General features: G+C 54.7%; 1 protein-coding gene across 1 annotated transcript in view; it reads left to right on the top strand.

The window, feature by feature from the left end:
* Positions 1–4,427: 4,427 nt before the first annotated feature.
* Positions 4,428–15,593, top strand: part of ANO9 (anoctamin 9) — a gene marked incomplete at its 5' end in the record, with an annotated part of 12,753 nt that continues 1,587 nt past the window's right edge. Inside the window, 20 exons of the mRNA XM_009576648.1 lie at positions 4,428–4,493; positions 4,732–4,848; positions 5,127–5,263; positions 5,569–5,618; positions 6,181–6,239; positions 6,450–6,532; positions 8,298–8,432; positions 8,547–8,643; positions 9,010–9,070; positions 10,181–10,263; positions 10,731–10,835; positions 11,383–11,547; positions 11,639–11,675; positions 12,247–12,358; positions 12,663–12,720; positions 12,904–13,001; positions 13,205–13,368; positions 13,889–14,041; positions 14,380–14,527; positions 15,216–15,335. Coding sequence (XP_009574943.1) covers positions 4,428–4,493; positions 4,732–4,848; positions 5,127–5,263; positions 5,569–5,618; positions 6,181–6,239; positions 6,450–6,532; positions 8,298–8,432; positions 8,547–8,643; positions 9,010–9,070; positions 10,181–10,263; positions 10,731–10,835; positions 11,383–11,547; positions 11,639–11,675; positions 12,247–12,358; positions 12,663–12,720; positions 12,904–13,001; positions 13,205–13,368; positions 13,889–14,041; positions 14,380–14,527; positions 15,216–15,335 — 2,048 coding nt within the window. The remainder of the gene's footprint in view (positions 4,494–4,731; positions 4,849–5,126; positions 5,264–5,568; positions 5,619–6,180; positions 6,240–6,449; positions 6,533–8,297; positions 8,433–8,546; positions 8,644–9,009; positions 9,071–10,180; positions 10,264–10,730; positions 10,836–11,382; positions 11,548–11,638; positions 11,676–12,246; positions 12,359–12,662; positions 12,721–12,903; positions 13,002–13,204; positions 13,369–13,888; positions 14,042–14,379; positions 14,528–15,215; positions 15,336–15,593) is intronic.

Genomic DNA, 15,593 nt, shown 5'->3' with positions numbered 1-15,593 from the left:
TCTCATTCCTGCCATGAACGTGCAATGGGGAAAGTGGTGTGTGCTGCTTGCTCTGCAGTTTCCTGCAGCCGGGGAGCGAGGCAGAGCTGAGCCCCACGCACCACCCCAAGGTGCAGCGGGGTCAGGCCAGGGGGGTCACGCATGGCCCCAGTGTTGGTACCAGAGTTCAGAGGTGCCGGAGCACAGATCAGAGAAGGATGGTTTGGACTGAGACCAGATCTTCTGCTTGTATAAACCCAGGCACTGCGTACAGCAGCGGAGGTGACAGCCCCAGATGTTTCAGGAGCAGCTGAAATAAAGCAAGGGGAGAGGGGGAGCTGTGAAGTTTTGTTTCTCTAGCTTGAAAGAAAAGATGCGGTTTTCTTTTATTCAAAAAGCCAGGCAAACTCTCTCAGATTGGGGCAGCTAGTAAATGTACAGGTGTACCATCTGCCTGTTCAGTTAAGGATTGTCACATTTCTTAGGAAACTGTGAGGTAAGTTGGAAGTGCTCTAAGGGAAGCGTTTGTAAGAAACATCCCTGAGATAAGAGCAATTTGATCATCTCAGTGTGGGTGATGGGAACCACCCAAACCCTCACCAATCCACAATTAGAAAGGAAAACAAGGATACCAGATCCTATCCAGGTCCTTTGCCCGAGTTACTCACACAGGCGACTACACCCCCAGCCCAAGGGTGCCTGTTACCATTTCTCTGAAGGATCCAGTAACCTCGCACAGGGCAGAGGGTTACCTGGCTGCCACAAGGGGACAAGGACCCACTGATACAGCTGGAGAGCAACCAGGCACACAAACCCTTTTTAGCATAGAAATTCCTGCTTCTCATTGTGCAGGTTACTTCTCCTACACCTTTGCCCAGCGGGCCTCTAACCCTGCTCCAACCACGGGGCAGGAAAGAGCAAAACAGGCACCGTCCTCCTTGATAGCAGGGATTAGAGTCCAGGGCTTATACAACTGCTTCAGAGCCGAGGTGGCCTTGCCTGCACACAGGGCCGATCTGACTGCCTTGTGCTGCCAGAGCAAAGCAGCCATAATCTGACAGTGTTGCTAGTTCCCCCCGGGACAAAAAAAAAAGAAAAGGTGTTGGAGTACTAGTCATCCGAGGTCCCTGCCTTCTGCGGCTGTCCCTGTGTACAAGCCACATCTGGCCTCAAAAGCAGGCTGGGCTCCGGCACAACAGTCCGAGCAGCCAAGGCTTAAAGCAGCCTTTGCCTCGCGAGGATGCCAGCAGCCACCGTAATGAACTAAACCTGCTGAAATATCGCTGTTCCGTCACCACAGGCTTGCAAATCCCCCTCTGCAGCTGAATGCATTTTTTATCTGTTACCGCTCCAGAGGTGGGTACTGGGAATTGTCTGTGCTAATCTGCAAATAATTCGCAAATTCCTCCCCATTTTTCAGTCCTACGCAGAGGCGTTCGCGGTGCCTGTGAAGTGGGTACCAGGCGGTAAATCACGTTGCTATGGGAACACAAATGCCGGACCCCACTACCGTGACATCCTTATTGCCTAGAGCGCCGTACATGGGAGGCCTGAGAAGCATCCCCCGTGATTCTTAGGGTTTAACTGGAAAATTAAAAAGCAACAAGTCCCTCATGGGATTAAAATCAGTGTTTGCTATTTTGGGAGCATGGAAAAGCAGGGGCAGGATCTGGCTGTGTCGCGTCTGAGAAACCAGCAATGTTACGACTGGGAATGCTGATGGAGGAAGGATGCTCTGCTGAAGCTCTGCAGGCTCAGCCCCAACGCTCTCCCTGTGGGGAAGAGGCACAGACAGGGGCTGGTAGCACCATCAGGGATCTGGGGGTAAGGCTTCCGATACTCCAGCCTCCCAGCCTGGCTACACAGACCAAGCCCCATGCCTGGATATGTCCCGTTTGTGAGCCTACCTTGGTAACCCCATCAGCCTCCTCCCCAGGATGTGCTGGTCAGGATGCTTTGACTCTGGAGCAGGGGACGATGCCTGCAGACGGTGGAGCTGGGAGCCACCTGGAAACAGAAGCTGCGATGCTAGCAGGTCCATTCACCTCGTCCTGAGCTCTGTTGGGGTCAACACCAGCAGGACAGACAGTGGCATCTAGGAACACCTTGAAACCCCCCTGTCCCCAAAGGGTGGTTTCCCCTCCATGTTGCAGGGATCACTGGTAGAGCTGGAAGGCTGGCAGCCCCAGCAGGCAATCTTTGCAGGATGAGGCTGGTGCACACGCAGGCTGGGAGAAACCAGCCAGGCAGGAATGAGACAACACGACCCGCGGAGAGCTGGTGCCAGACTAGGTGTGTGCCAGCATCAGAGCATCAGCAACGGGGCAGAGCCCCGACAGGACTCCTACTTCCTCCCGGTGCTCAGAGAGGGGGTCTCAGCCAGGGACGTGGAAAGCTGCCGCACCAGCTAAGCGCTTACCTACCTGGGGAGACCAATCCGAGCCAAAACCCAATTCTGCCACCCCAAAGCCTGCTTAGAGCTTTTGGCAGAGCAGCTGACAGCACCATAACCCCGCCTCTGTGTCTTGACCTATATTGGAGTACCTTTTAGCAGTGGGAAGTTCTGGTTCTTATTTCAACAGCCCCTCTGGGGGAGAATATCCCTCTTCTCAAGCCTTCTCACTTTGGCTTTCTGTTGGTCAGTCTCCTCACGGCTCTTTTGCTTCGGGCAAAGCCAGGGCCCTAGCTCCACCTGGGAGACGATTTGGCAGAGCATTTCAGCCCTTTCCTCATCCCGGTCTCTCCTGCTCCCATGGCCTCATTCTTCAGTAAAGGCTTGGGATCCAGATCTTACATCAGGGCATGGTTGCACCACCACCATTCTGTTCCCGAGATTACAGCTGGATGAACTTGTCTGGCTGGCCGCTGTTTCAGGTCACAACATCTTTGGTGGCAATACTGACCAACAATATCCCCATCCCCTGGCAGCTCCTTCCCGCGTCTGTGCTGCATCACCGAGCCCTCAGGACAGGCACATAACTGTTTGTGGGGCTGCACCATGAGTCACATCAGAGAACAGCAAAAACCCCCAAAAATGCTGTTTTTAAGACATGATCCATTCCCTGGCCCTGTCACAGTATGGCCTGCAGGGCATGTCTTTATTAAAGTCATTGCATTTACTGGGATCTGAAGCCTGGCATGCTCTTGCCAATCCATTGAAAGACTGGTTGGACTAATCCCCTCTTGCCTAAGAGGGAACTATCGCTGCAAAACCAGGCTGAGATCAGGGAAGCCAGGCATAGAGGACAGGGACAAAGTGATGTGCCCACCAGGTGCAGGCCACGCGAGGGTGCTCGCTGCAGCATCCTTCGGCGGAGGGGCACCCTGGGCTGGGAAATCACGCTGGGCAGAGGGCAGCTGCTGCCACAGGGCCACCTTATTTGCTTCATGCACCCCAGAGCCGCGCCACTTGGGTGTCTGAGCATAATCAGGCTTAAATAGCAAAGGTGAGCTGCTGCATTTGTCCCTGCACAGCCTCTCTCTTTGGAGCCGGTAGCACACGGGAGGGAACCAGGCAGAAGCCAAACAGCAGCAGCTCATCTTCCCCTCTCTGTCCCTTGGCTGCAGACTGAGGCATCCAAGGTGTTTTCCAAGAACTCATTTTTCACCTGCTTTGCTGCAGTCTGCAGGGTTGTGCAAGCCTCCGATTGTCCGTGCCCCACTCTCCCTTCACCGGAATTTAAAACTACTTTCCCCACCCTCACCAAAAACTTAACAGTGCCCTGTCTGACAGGAACAACTAATGAAGGGAAAAGGTTGATTAAAGATTGTAAAAACCACTGTAGCATGGAGAGAGAGTTAAGTGTCGACACTCTTCCAGTACAAATGTCAGGGCATCAGATGAAACAAGAAGGAGCAAAGTCCAGAGCAGAGGGAGGGGTTTGGTTTTTTTCCTCCTGTCTGTCTCCCTTGCGACCCCAGGGTACCATAAATATTGGGCATTACCTGAGTTCAAGAGGAGGCTGCACATGCTCATGGAGCAGCAGTCCCTCCAGGATCCCTAAACACGAAGCCATATTTGGCTCAGGAATACCCCAAAGTGGAGAGCAGGAGTGTATGGGAGAAGGTTTCAGACAAGCCTGCTCTTACCCTCCTCCCTGGGCATCCCCTCATGGCTGCTGGGAGAGGAAAACTGGGCCAGGTGGATCTTGATTTTATCTACATGGGCTCTCTTTTTTGATGTACTGCAAGTATGACCAATGATACACCCCAGAGCACCTAAACGCCAAGCAGGCTTTGCTGATGGCCAGGTTTCTGTGTCCCACAGAACACTGCTCACCTGCACTCACCTCCCGGAGCGGGGCAGCTTGATCCCGATCCCCCGGCGGGCTCTGATCCAGGACATCACGATGCCATCCAAACATTTGCAGGGAGAGGTTTGCTCCGTGTCCAGATGCGGGATCTCCCAGGGAGCCCGCTGAAGCCTTCGCTGGTTTTCTCTTCCGCAGGATGAAATTCTGTTGACTCCCTGGAGGGATTTTCCTGTTGAAGACACGGACCCATTTGCCCCCCTGGTAAGCTTTGCTCCCTCTGCACTCACAGCGAGTTCAGCACAGCTCAAAGAGGGGAGCAGGGCAGTGTCAAGGCAGCAGCTGCCTCAGTTTCCCCATGCCCATTCTCCTGCTCACCCTCAGTTCCCAGGGGCCCTCTACACAGTCACGATGAAGGTCCAAACCTCTGAGAGGCTGGAGCCGAGAGGGAGAGCTCTCGGCTTGCCACTCCCATAAATTCCCTGGTGTTTTCTGTGGGCAGGATGAAGAGAAGTGGGATTTCGTCCTGGTAAGCAACATCCACGAAGTGGGCAGTGAGAAGGAGATCAAGAGGAAGAAGTTCCTGGACGAGCTGAGCAAGAAGGGGTTCACTATCAAGGTGAGGGGCTGTAGGAGGAAAAGGCAGTGGATACTTGGCTATCTTGTGGTACCCAGGATCCAAGCCTAGTCTGGGCTTCTGCATCCCAGGAGATGGGAGAGACCTGAACCATTGAGCTGATCACCATATCAGTGCTGGAAAATAAACCACTTGCTCAACCAGGGGAGACCCCAGACCCAGGACTCCTATAGCCCTGGGCCCTTGCAGCTCTGGCGCCTTTCCCTGCCCCTCTGGCTCTGCCAGCATTGTTCTAACAGCCCTTCTCTTCCACCCACTAGAAAATTGAGGACAAGAAGCTATTTTATGGAGTCCGTGCCCCAAAACAGATCTTCCGGAAATACCAGTGGCTCCTGAGGAACCCCGACAGCAGGCTGCAAAACCCCGATGTCCATCATGACATACCAGTGACCACCAGGTGGGTGCTGAGCCGGGCCACTGACTTCCAGCATCTTGCACTCCCCTTTCTCCACACCAGCATCCATTTTGCAGCTCACCTCACAGTTGTGTCAGGCTTTTCATTTTCCGCAGAAGGCCACCTCCACCTACCACGTGCAAAGTTGACGGCTTCTCACTGTCCTCAGCCAGCTCCCCACTTCTTCCCCCCGTCCTTCCCTGGATTTTGGTGCACACCTTCTCCCTTTCCTCCCCTGCTTTCCAGGCCCACACCACACAAGTCTGTATCCCCAGAGCAGCTTTTAACCACAGTTTCTCCTTGCTCAGGATACGGATCGTGAACTTCATCCTGCAGAACACGACGACACCTGACCTCGGTAAGGGAACGGGGCCAGCAGGGGTGATGCTCAGCCTGGATCTGCAGCAGGGCTCCTGCCCCGTGGCAGGCACAGGCATCCCCAGCTGCCTCGCCACCCCCGGGGAGGATGCAGAAGCGGGGAGAAAGCCAGGGTGCAGCTCAGACAAGTAAATTTGCTGCTGCACCCAGAGGCTGGGAGATTTGGACTGCAGGAACCAGCAACAGCCCTCTATTCCCTCTCCCCAGGCCCCTGACCTCAGCTGCCCACTGCCGCTCTCCTGTGTCCCCAGAAGAGCTCGTCCCTCTCTGACACCCTGGGATGAGCAGGGCAGCTGTCTCTAAGGACCTGCCTACCTGGCTTGCTCCCAGAGCCAGCCACAACGCAGCCTGCAGCAGCCCAGCAGAGTAGCACAACCACAAGGATTAGTGCTGATCCCTTTTGAATTGCTCAGCCTCTTGCAGGCATGTTTTTTGCCCGCCTCAAAGGCTCCAGAAAAGGTTTGGGGTGATTCTGCCTAGCAGGGAGCACATGGGGCGAGAGCAAAGCTTCACTAATCTTCTCCGTTCTGCTCTGCTACCAGAGAAGCTGCCCGACCTGATGAAGAAGAAGGTCTTTGAGGCAACGTTTCCCCTGCACGAGGTGAGGCTCAGCTCTCCGGTGCCTGGGAGGAAAAGCCACGGGAGGCAAAGGAGCAAGACCGGGTGGGGGAGACCTTTGGGTAACTGGGGCTGCATCAAGACCTCTCTGGATGAAGGGCATGACAAAGCTCCCGACAGCAGCCTGGGGGCTGGGCTGAGGATTAAGGTTGCCCTAATATTCCTGTATCCAACCAACTTCTCTCCTCTCCAGAAAGAAGAGGTAAGGGAATTCCTAAAGGAGAAATGGGCTCGCTGGAGAGATATATTTTGCCAACAGCCGATTGAGAAGATCAGGTAACACAGGCAGAAGAGGCACGGCAAATCCTTCTAACCAAGAGGTCCCATCTGAAACCCAGAGAGCTTTATGCCCTTTGCCAGGCTCCTGTGTTTTCTTTTAAATCATTAGTTTGAATCTGGCTCTTCTCACACATATTGGGCTTCTTCTGAAGCCTCCAAAGTTCTTACCCTAAGGGGGATCCCTGTGGCACCGAGCTCTATCTAATCATTTTGCAGCATGAAACAACCCCCGCATCTGCATGGTTTTTAATTAGCCCGTTACATTTTCAACCACGCACTCCCACGTTCAAAAGGAAGGTGAGGTGGGAACAGAACATCGGTGCAGCACATCCAGCCCGAGGCTGAACTTGGGGCATTAAAGGCAACAAGGGGCTCCTATAACCACGTTAAAACTCAGGGAAGAGCACAGCTCTTATTTTAAAGGGGGAAGAAAATGAACACTCCGTGGCCAGGGGAAGGAGGGCAAAAAGAACATGCTACTTCATAAAGTTGTCAGTGGAGATGAAATGTTAAAATGGAGATGTGCTCTACTTCCTTAAATGTTTATTACAGTTTACAAGTCTAGCAGAGGCACTAGGGACCCTTGATGCACAAGGTCAGACAACTCATCATTTCTAAGGTCAATGCATCATGACTTCTTGTTATCGCAGAAGGATTAAGGGGCTGAGTATGAAATTGGGCGGCGGGGAGGAGTGTTGAAGTTTTTTGTTTGTTTTAAACAAAGGCCAGGGAGCACATCACCACCTTTGACTGCTGGTAGAAAGTTAATTCCTCTGGAATACAGGAGGGGAGGCAGGTCCATCAGTAATTACCATCATTTCTTACCCATGCCTCCAACCTTCTTCCCCACACCAGAAAAACTGAGATACTGCCACCATGTGAAAGCACTTCAGGGAGATAGCTGAGCCCAGAAGAAGAAATTGCTCTGGTCTGAGAAACACCACACCCTGCAGCCCCCTCATCTTCTTCGAGCCCAGCATTTCTATAATTGTTCTGTAGACACTGATTGCAACTTGGTCTCTCAACCGTTCCCACCCCTCTTACCTGGCATACGGTCAATCTGACCACACAGAGGCATCTCCCCTTGAGTTACACCCTCTGGGCTCCCTTCATGGAAAGGCAGAAGCAGTGCTTGTGGGACCATGTCCACTTCATACAGAAGCGAGCATCAGCGAGAGTGTCTCTCCTTCTGGCATATTAACCAAGGGGGGAAAGGGAAAGAAAAGAAAAAAAAAAAAAAAAAAAGAAGTAAAACCTTACTCCTTACTTTGCATCAGTCACGAGGTTGACTAAGAACAGGAGAAGCCTTCTCACAGGCTTCTCTAAATCCCTGCAGGCAGCGTGCCCTACACCACGCAACGTAGACCAAGCCAGCCCCCACAGCAGCCTGCTGTTGCTCTCCATCCTGCGCTCACCTCTCAGCCGGAGCTGTGCTCTCAGCACGTCTTTGCTCTGCAGCCCCACAGCCTCCACAATGCACTTCACTGCATTCCCATGCAGTCAGAGCGCAAGGAGAGCCAGCTATCTCTCCTTGCACGTGCTGCTGCTGAAATCTCCTGGGAAACACTGCATGCCTGTGGTTCCTCCAGCTCCTCTACTCAGTTGGGCTGACTCTTCCAATCCCAACAAAATCCCCAGACATGCAGACAGTACTGCCCCTCCTGGGCTCATATCCCTTTGGGGTGGAAGAGCATTTTCTAGTGACCCCTAGCAATATTGTCTCCTCCACTGGTCCCAAAGCACATCTCATCTTTCCTTCCAGGTGCTATTTTGGTGAGAAGGTGGCCCTGTACTTTGCGTGGCTGGGCTGGTACACCTACCTGCTGGGAATAGCTGCAGTGGCCGGGCTGGTGGTCTTCGTGGCTGGGATTACTGTTTTCAATTCCAGCCAGGTGAGGTTTTTTTTTAGTTGGTAATGCCGAATGCGCATCCCGTTCACGAGCCTTTGCTATACATGTGGCTTTGAGCCACTGTTATTCCCCTTTGCTTCCCTCTACACCTTCCTCTCTAGCAAGGAGATCTGTGAAGCCAGTAACACCATCATGTGCCCGCTCTGTGACCAGAAGTGCCCGTTCTGGCTGCTCTCCGACACCTGCACCTACGCCAAGGTAGGCAGCCCCCTTCCCCAGACAGGCTCAAGGCAAAGGATGGGGAAACTCTCCCAGCTTGTGCTGTTCCCACACAACTAGAAAGAAAAGCCACCCCAGCCAGCTGGCTACAACATGCAGGAAACCTCCACTAACCTCTGTAACAAGGAGGAGATACAGCCAGATCACGGTCTCCATCGCCACCAAGGAAGAATTTACCACTAATAAGTCCCAGTGTCCATCCCCTTCCTGCATTTTGCCCTCCTGCAGCATCTTTACCAGTCTCAGGGGGGGCCGCTGAGCGCAGAGGCCTCTCCCCAGACCCCGAGGTGCCACAGGCCCCTGCACCCCGCTGCCCCCATCACACTCTTCCTTGATCTTCTCCAGGTCACTCACATGATTGACAACGAGGGGACAGTGTTGTTTGCCATGTTCATGGCGATCTGGGGTAGGTGTCAATGTCTTGGTGCTGAGCACACACAGCTTGGAAGAGGGAGCAGCCCACTGTGGCTTAGGGGGAGAAGAGGTAGAGGAAAATGGGACACTAACACAGCTTCACCATTCGGGAGCTTTTTAGTCCTTATCTCCTCCACTTCCAAGGCCATCAGCTCCCCTTCCAGACAAGGCAAGGCACAAAATCACCCCAGCAATTTCCTTCAGCTCCCCAAAAGCTCCTGACCTGACCTGTCCTGCCCTGCCTGAGAGCTTTTACCCCTTCACCCACCACAACCTCCCGCAAAGCACCCAACAGCCTCTCTAGCTGGGCTTTTCTAGCAGCTGCCTGTAAGTAGTCGCAGCTGCCGGAAGGAGGGACCACCAGATCCCTCATTAACCTTCCCTGATTGCTGCATGATCTCTTAGCTGCTGTGGAAAAAGCACAGTAGACCACGGGGCTCTGAGCTGATGTGATCCCATCACCACATTAGCTACACATCGGCTTTACTACAGCCCTTTCAGTTACGAATACCACCGCATGTGTGGGCTGGGCATTTCACCTGCGAGACCATGGTCTGAGCAGGTCATGGACATGGTCTTGTGTGTCGCTGTGGGCTGGTTTACACAGGGACAAGCTCAGGAAGCTCAATCCAGATTAACAGATGGGGTGGTTGTAAATGGATTTGCAGAGGTGTAGCCATGCTGGGGTGCAGTGCAGGATACCTATTCCACTTGAAAGGTGTATTTTTCATTAAGCCAGAATTATGTGTCTGGCTGGCGCCATGTAAACATGCCCACCACAGCAGAACAGCCATGGTACTTACCCTGGTTTATGCCAAATCCCCTACAGACACTAGAGCTGGCCTGACTCCCAGTGAAAACTCACCCGCACACCTCCATCCCCATACCTACGTGGGGCAGAGCACTCATTGCTGCATTTCCTTCCCGGTCGCCGAGATGCAGAGGTGGCTGCCTGTCCTTCATGGGCCAAGGGTAGTTCGGGCTGATTTGTCATCAGGGTGGATGGTAACACGACTATCCATCCTGCTCTGTGGGATGGAGGGGTGACTTTGTCTCCAGAGCCATCCCTGAGTGTCATGACACTCTCTCCTTCCCCCCATAGCCACTGTGTTCCTGGAGCTGTGGAAGAGGCAGAGAGCCACCGTGGTCACCAACTGGGACCTGTACAGGTGGGATGAGGAAGAGGTGAGGATGTCATCTTTCCTGCTCAGTGCTTCCCTTTTCAGGGCAGTAGTCAGCTGGACCTACAGAAAAGACACATCACAGTGACTCCCTCGCCCAGCTTGATTCTCTGTAGATGTAAACATCTAACGGAGACACTTAAACAAACAGCAAAGCCAACATCTGACAGTCCTGGGAGAGACAGAGCTCTTCAGAGAGCTAAGCAGATGCTTAGCATTGCTAGTCACCTCTCTGCATTGCTAGTCACCTCTCCACCTGCACAAGGGCTTGAACTCAAATCAGGATTGGCCACGCTGTTGTGGGTTGGGTTGGGTGTTCATGCCTGTCCTTCTCTGGTGCTGTTCATCCCATATGTCCATTAACACAATGACCCCTGGACTTTCCACTACCTGGGCACAGCTCTGCTGGATCTGTTCTTTCCCGTTTTTTGACGTTTTTTTGTTTTTTTTTTTTTTTTTTTTTTTTTTAAGGAGGAGCTGGCTATGGGGCTGATCAATAATCTGCAGCATGAACCCCAGCAGTACCAGCACTCCTACTTCCGCAGCACCATCATACTCCTCTTGGTTCTGGTGATGGTATGTGCCAGGGTGAACATAGGAAGATCTGGTTTAAGGGCACGTGGGCTTTCCTCCTTCCCTCCCTACTGCACTGCAAGAACAGCATCTCGGAGTGTCCTATTGCTGGAGCAAAGACAGAAACCAGGTTGTTAGAGCAGGTCCATGTCCATCACAAGGATCCAGGAGCCTCCCTACGCTCACACCTCGCTGTGCTGATGGGAGAGGTCAACCACCCTTTGGGGATCTGGGCAGAAGGCTCTGCTCTTGCAGCAGAAGGCAGTGAGGATCAAGGCAGTTACACAGAGGGTAGGAAGAGGCAAATCCTTGATGTCCTCGTTTCTCCCTATGGGCCAATGGAGAGAGTCTAGACGAGTAGTTCAGGTGGAGACATCCACCTTATGACCCTCTCATCCTTAACTGAAGAGCACTGGCTTGCATTTGAGGCCACGTGCAGATGAGCTCTGGTGAAGGGAGACAGGATTTGAAGGGCTGGCGGTCCTCAGGCGGGATGGAGCACATGCCCTCCGTGCATGGCTTCTCACCGCCACGTTGCCCTTCTCCACAGATTGCCGTGCTGATCGGCATCGCCCACGCGCTCGTCATTTACCGGGTGATAGCAACAGCTCTCTTCAGCCAGAGCAACTCTGAGTTCCTCCGCGATCAGGCCAATACGATGGCGGTGATGACGGGGGCCGTGCTGCACTACATCACCATTGTCATCCTGACCAAGGTGCGGAGTGAGACACGGGGTGGGCAGCGGGTCTTCTCCTTGCTTTTCCACCATCAACCCTCCCCTCTCATTTTATACCTGTCTCCTGCAGGTCAACAGACATGTGGCCCTCTATCTCTGTGACCTAGGTAAGGAAAACTAGGGGCTGTCTCCCACCTGCACCTGCACCGCCAAGCTGCCCAGCAGTACCCAGGGACTGCAGCACAGCACCCCTTGGTCCCCAAATGCAGCCAGGCTCCTGGCCCCTTCCCTTCCTCCACCATCACAAAGCATCTACTGGGCAGCTCTTGCCATGCAGGTCCCCATGAGAGGCCAGCAGCCCTCCAACACACAAGCTCATCTGTGGCCCACATGCTGCCAGTTGGCTGTCCCACAGCCACATTACACTTTGGAGGGACAATCATCCTACAGGGCTGAGACCCAGCATGAGCAGGAAGCCACCACACCTGCAGGAGAGCTCACAACATGGTTTTCCTCTCAGCTGAAGGGCCCCTTCTCCCCCAGCTCATGGGTCTGATGGACCTCCCTGCTTAGCTGGGCTCAGCTCCATCGAAGGGCTCAGATGAAGGGCAGGGAATGCTCCACAAAGGGCAGAGACACCCTTCCAACCTTCAAAGAGCTGCTCTGGCATCCAAGGGGGAGCAGGGCAAGGTCCCACCGCTCTGTGACCAAGCCCCTGGACCTTGCTCCCTTCCCCAGAGAAACCACGGACCTTCTCCCAGCGTGAGAACAACTTTACCGTGAAGATCTTCACCTTCCAGTTCTTCACAAACTTCTCTTCACTCATCTACATTGCCTTTTTCCTGGGACGGTGAGTGGTAGCTGGGAGTCCGGGGGGAGCAGAGGGGAGCCTGGGTTTAGGGCATACATCCCCAACTTTCCCCAGGATCTAAGGACAGCCCAGTCCCTCTACTCCCCCTGACAGGCACAGGGACCCCCTTTGGGACCTCAGGAGGGCCATGACTTTTCCCTGTGGGCACGGTGGGTAGGGGAAGTCCCTTGCCTCTCCATCAGTGCCCAGAGGATGATGTCCTCCATCCTGCACCTGGATGTTCATTCAACGGGGGTCAGCAGTGGGGCTCAACAGATATTTCTGTTGTTGCTTCCTTGCTCAGGATCAACGGCCACCCAGGGAACTACGTGCGCATTGCTGGCAAGTGGAGGCTGGAGGAGGTGAGGGACTTGCCGTGAAGCTCTGTGACCCTACACCACAACTCCTACTCCTCCTTTCCCTGCTGCCCAGCAAGGCTCTGGGAATCTCAGCTTCCTCCTACAGTACCTGCCTTGGCCAAACAGCCCCTCGGGCCAGGCCGCCCTGCTTGCAGGCACAAATCCTCTCCTCTCGTCCCTTTGCAGTGCCACCCCAGCGGCTGCATCACTGACCTCTTCATCCAGATGGCCATCATTATGCTGCTCAAGCAGACCATCAGCAACGTGATGGAGTATCTCGTCCCGTAAGCTTTCCTCCAGCCCACGGAGTGCTCACTGGTGCTCCTGTGCATCAGGACAGCTTCCCAGCTCTTACAGAGAGTAACCCTGGACTTTGGGCCAAGATTTCCTCCTTTTCCTTCCTCAGGTTTCCAGGGCTGTCACTGGCAGCAGTTCAGCCCTGCTGTCCTCTGCAGGCAGCTGTACAAATCGCTCCCTCCCCTTGCAGCTGGATAGCCCACAAGCTACGCAAGCAGCAGCACCCCAGGAAAAGAAGCATGATGTTAGGAGAGGAGGAGGAGGCCGAGGACCCCTGCAAAAGGCAGTGGCTGAGCAACTATCAACTCAACGAGGTCAACACCTTCAGCTTGTTTGACGAGTTCTTGGAGATGGGTATGTAGGGCAGGGGGTCGAGCGAGGAGGGATGCTGGGTGCAGAGCCATGGGCCCTCCTCGGCCGGAGAGAGCCTGATGCTGGGGAGCCCATACGTAGGCAAGGGAGAGCTCCAAGACCCAGCTCCATGCCCAGCCCTGCTCCAAGAGCTCTGGCACACCAAGGAGATCATTTCCAAAACAAGGGAGAGCAGGAAACTGTGCTGGCCTTGGGCCCCTGCCTAGGACCTTCCTCTCCTCCCAGGTGTGTCAAGCTGATGGCTGTAACCCCAGGGAGGTCCCTCTGCCTGGCTGGCTCAGCCAGTGCCCTGTGGGGCCCCCACAGATCCCCCTCTCCAACAGCCCTGTGAGAGGTGGGTGTCCCCTGTGAGGGTGTGGGGTCCCCAAGACAGGTCTATCTCCTCCTTTCACCCCTGCAAAGCCCCTCTGACACAAGCCACAAAGCAGGACAAACGCAGACAGCGGTCAGATCCCCTCTGCGGTGGCTTCACACCAGCACCTGGCATTTTCCCCCTCTGCAGTGATCCAGTACAGCTTCACCACCATTTTTGTCGCTGCCTTTCCCCTTGCCCCACTGCTGGCGTTCTGCAACAACCTCTTCGAGATCCGCCTGGATGCCATCAAGATGATGCGGCTGCGCCGGCGCATGGTGCCCAGGAAGGCCAACGACATCGGTGAGATGGGGCCTGAGGAGCACCCTCCTTCCAGCGCTGCTGCTTGTGCGAACGGTGCTGGCGTTAAGCCCTTTCCCCAGCACGAAGCCCTTGAGCATCCCTTTGCCAGGGACTGGTATCACTTCACCGCAGAGGTAGGAGAGCACAGGGAGAGCTGTGGGTTGGGGAAGGAGAAGCAATTTCAGACCCTGCAGAGGCTGAGGGGCAGCTTGGAGGCCTCCTTCCTTGAACTCCTCTGGCTATGCCAAACCTATCCCTGAGCTGGGGCTTGGTCTGCAACCCTTGAACAGCAGCAGTGAGCTGTCAGAGGGGCCTCATTGACCGCTCCTCTCCTACAGGAATTTGGCTGCAGGTCCTGGAGGCCATCGGCATCCTGGCTGTCATCGGGAATGGACTGGTGATCGCCATCACATCCGACTTCATTCCCATGCAGGTCTACAAGTACATGTACAGCCCCTGCATGACGGAAAACAGCACTGGCGTGGAGTGAGTGCTGCCAGTTGGCTGCTCGCAGCCCTGCCTGCAGTGTCCCTGCCTACCTCAGTGCCACCCGTGCAGAAGGACGAGGCAGCTGAGCGGTCCCCCACAGTGGGGTGGAGGGAAAGGGCAGCAGGGGAGGGTTTTCCAGATGGCACTACCTTCAGCATCCCAGCCGGCCTCCCACTCACATCTTCCCCGTGGTGGGTAAACCGGTATCCCTGAATGGAAAGAGCACCATGTAACGTTGGAGAGCTGCAGGACTGCCTGGGTGCCTGCTCATGCTCTCTCCTGCCCTCCCCCTCTTCCTCCAAGCCTTGGCTCACTGGCCACGTTCAGTCAAACTGGACAGAAGTCTCGGAGACATTCATTTCCCACAGGCTTTGTGAAAATGGGTAGCTAGGGAGGCGAGGGAGAGCCCCAGATGGGTGCTGGCTTCCCCAGAATGCGAGGCTACAGTCTGTGCTCAACCATACTACTAGTCACCTGAGAATCCACACACCAGGGAAACTGTAGAAATGAAAGCTGCAGACAGATAGGCTTTGTAGCAATCAGAGGCCTTTGAGTCCCCTAGAAGACACAAGAGCTGCAGCTTTCGGTTAGGGCATGCCACAACCCCCCAGCGTGGCCATGAACCAGGAGCACCCCCCGTCATCGCCGGGCCAAAGTGCGCAGACATGATCTTTCCCCCCCGCAGCTGCTCGACCGGCTACATCAACCACAGCCTCTCCGTCTTCCGCATTCAGGACTTCGAGCCGCACACAAAGGTGCCCGAAATGCTGCCAGACTTTGTCAGGGATGAGATCAAGGAGTGCAGGTAACAGCAGCCCACGGCCATTGCTCAGCAGCATTCCCCTCTCCCAAGCCCTGCGCAGACATGATCTTTCCCCCCCGCAGCTGCTCGACCGGCTACATCAACCACAGCCTCTCCGTCTTCCGCATTCAGGACTTCGAGCCGCACACAAAGGTGCCCGAAATGCTGCCAGACTTTGTCAGGGATGAGATCAAGGAGTGCAGGTAACAGCAGCCCACGGCCATTGCTCAGCAGCATTCCCCTCTCCCAAGCCCCTCGCCG

This window comes from Fulmarus glacialis, unplaced genomic scaffold (genome assembly GCF_000690835.1).
Source record: "Fulmarus glacialis isolate BGI_N327 unplaced genomic scaffold, ASM69083v1 scaffold8080, whole genome shotgun sequence".
NCBI classification, from domain to species: Eukaryota; Metazoa; Chordata; class Aves; order Procellariiformes; family Procellariidae; genus Fulmarus; species Fulmarus glacialis.
This window is presented reverse-complemented; position numbering and strand designations above follow the sequence as displayed.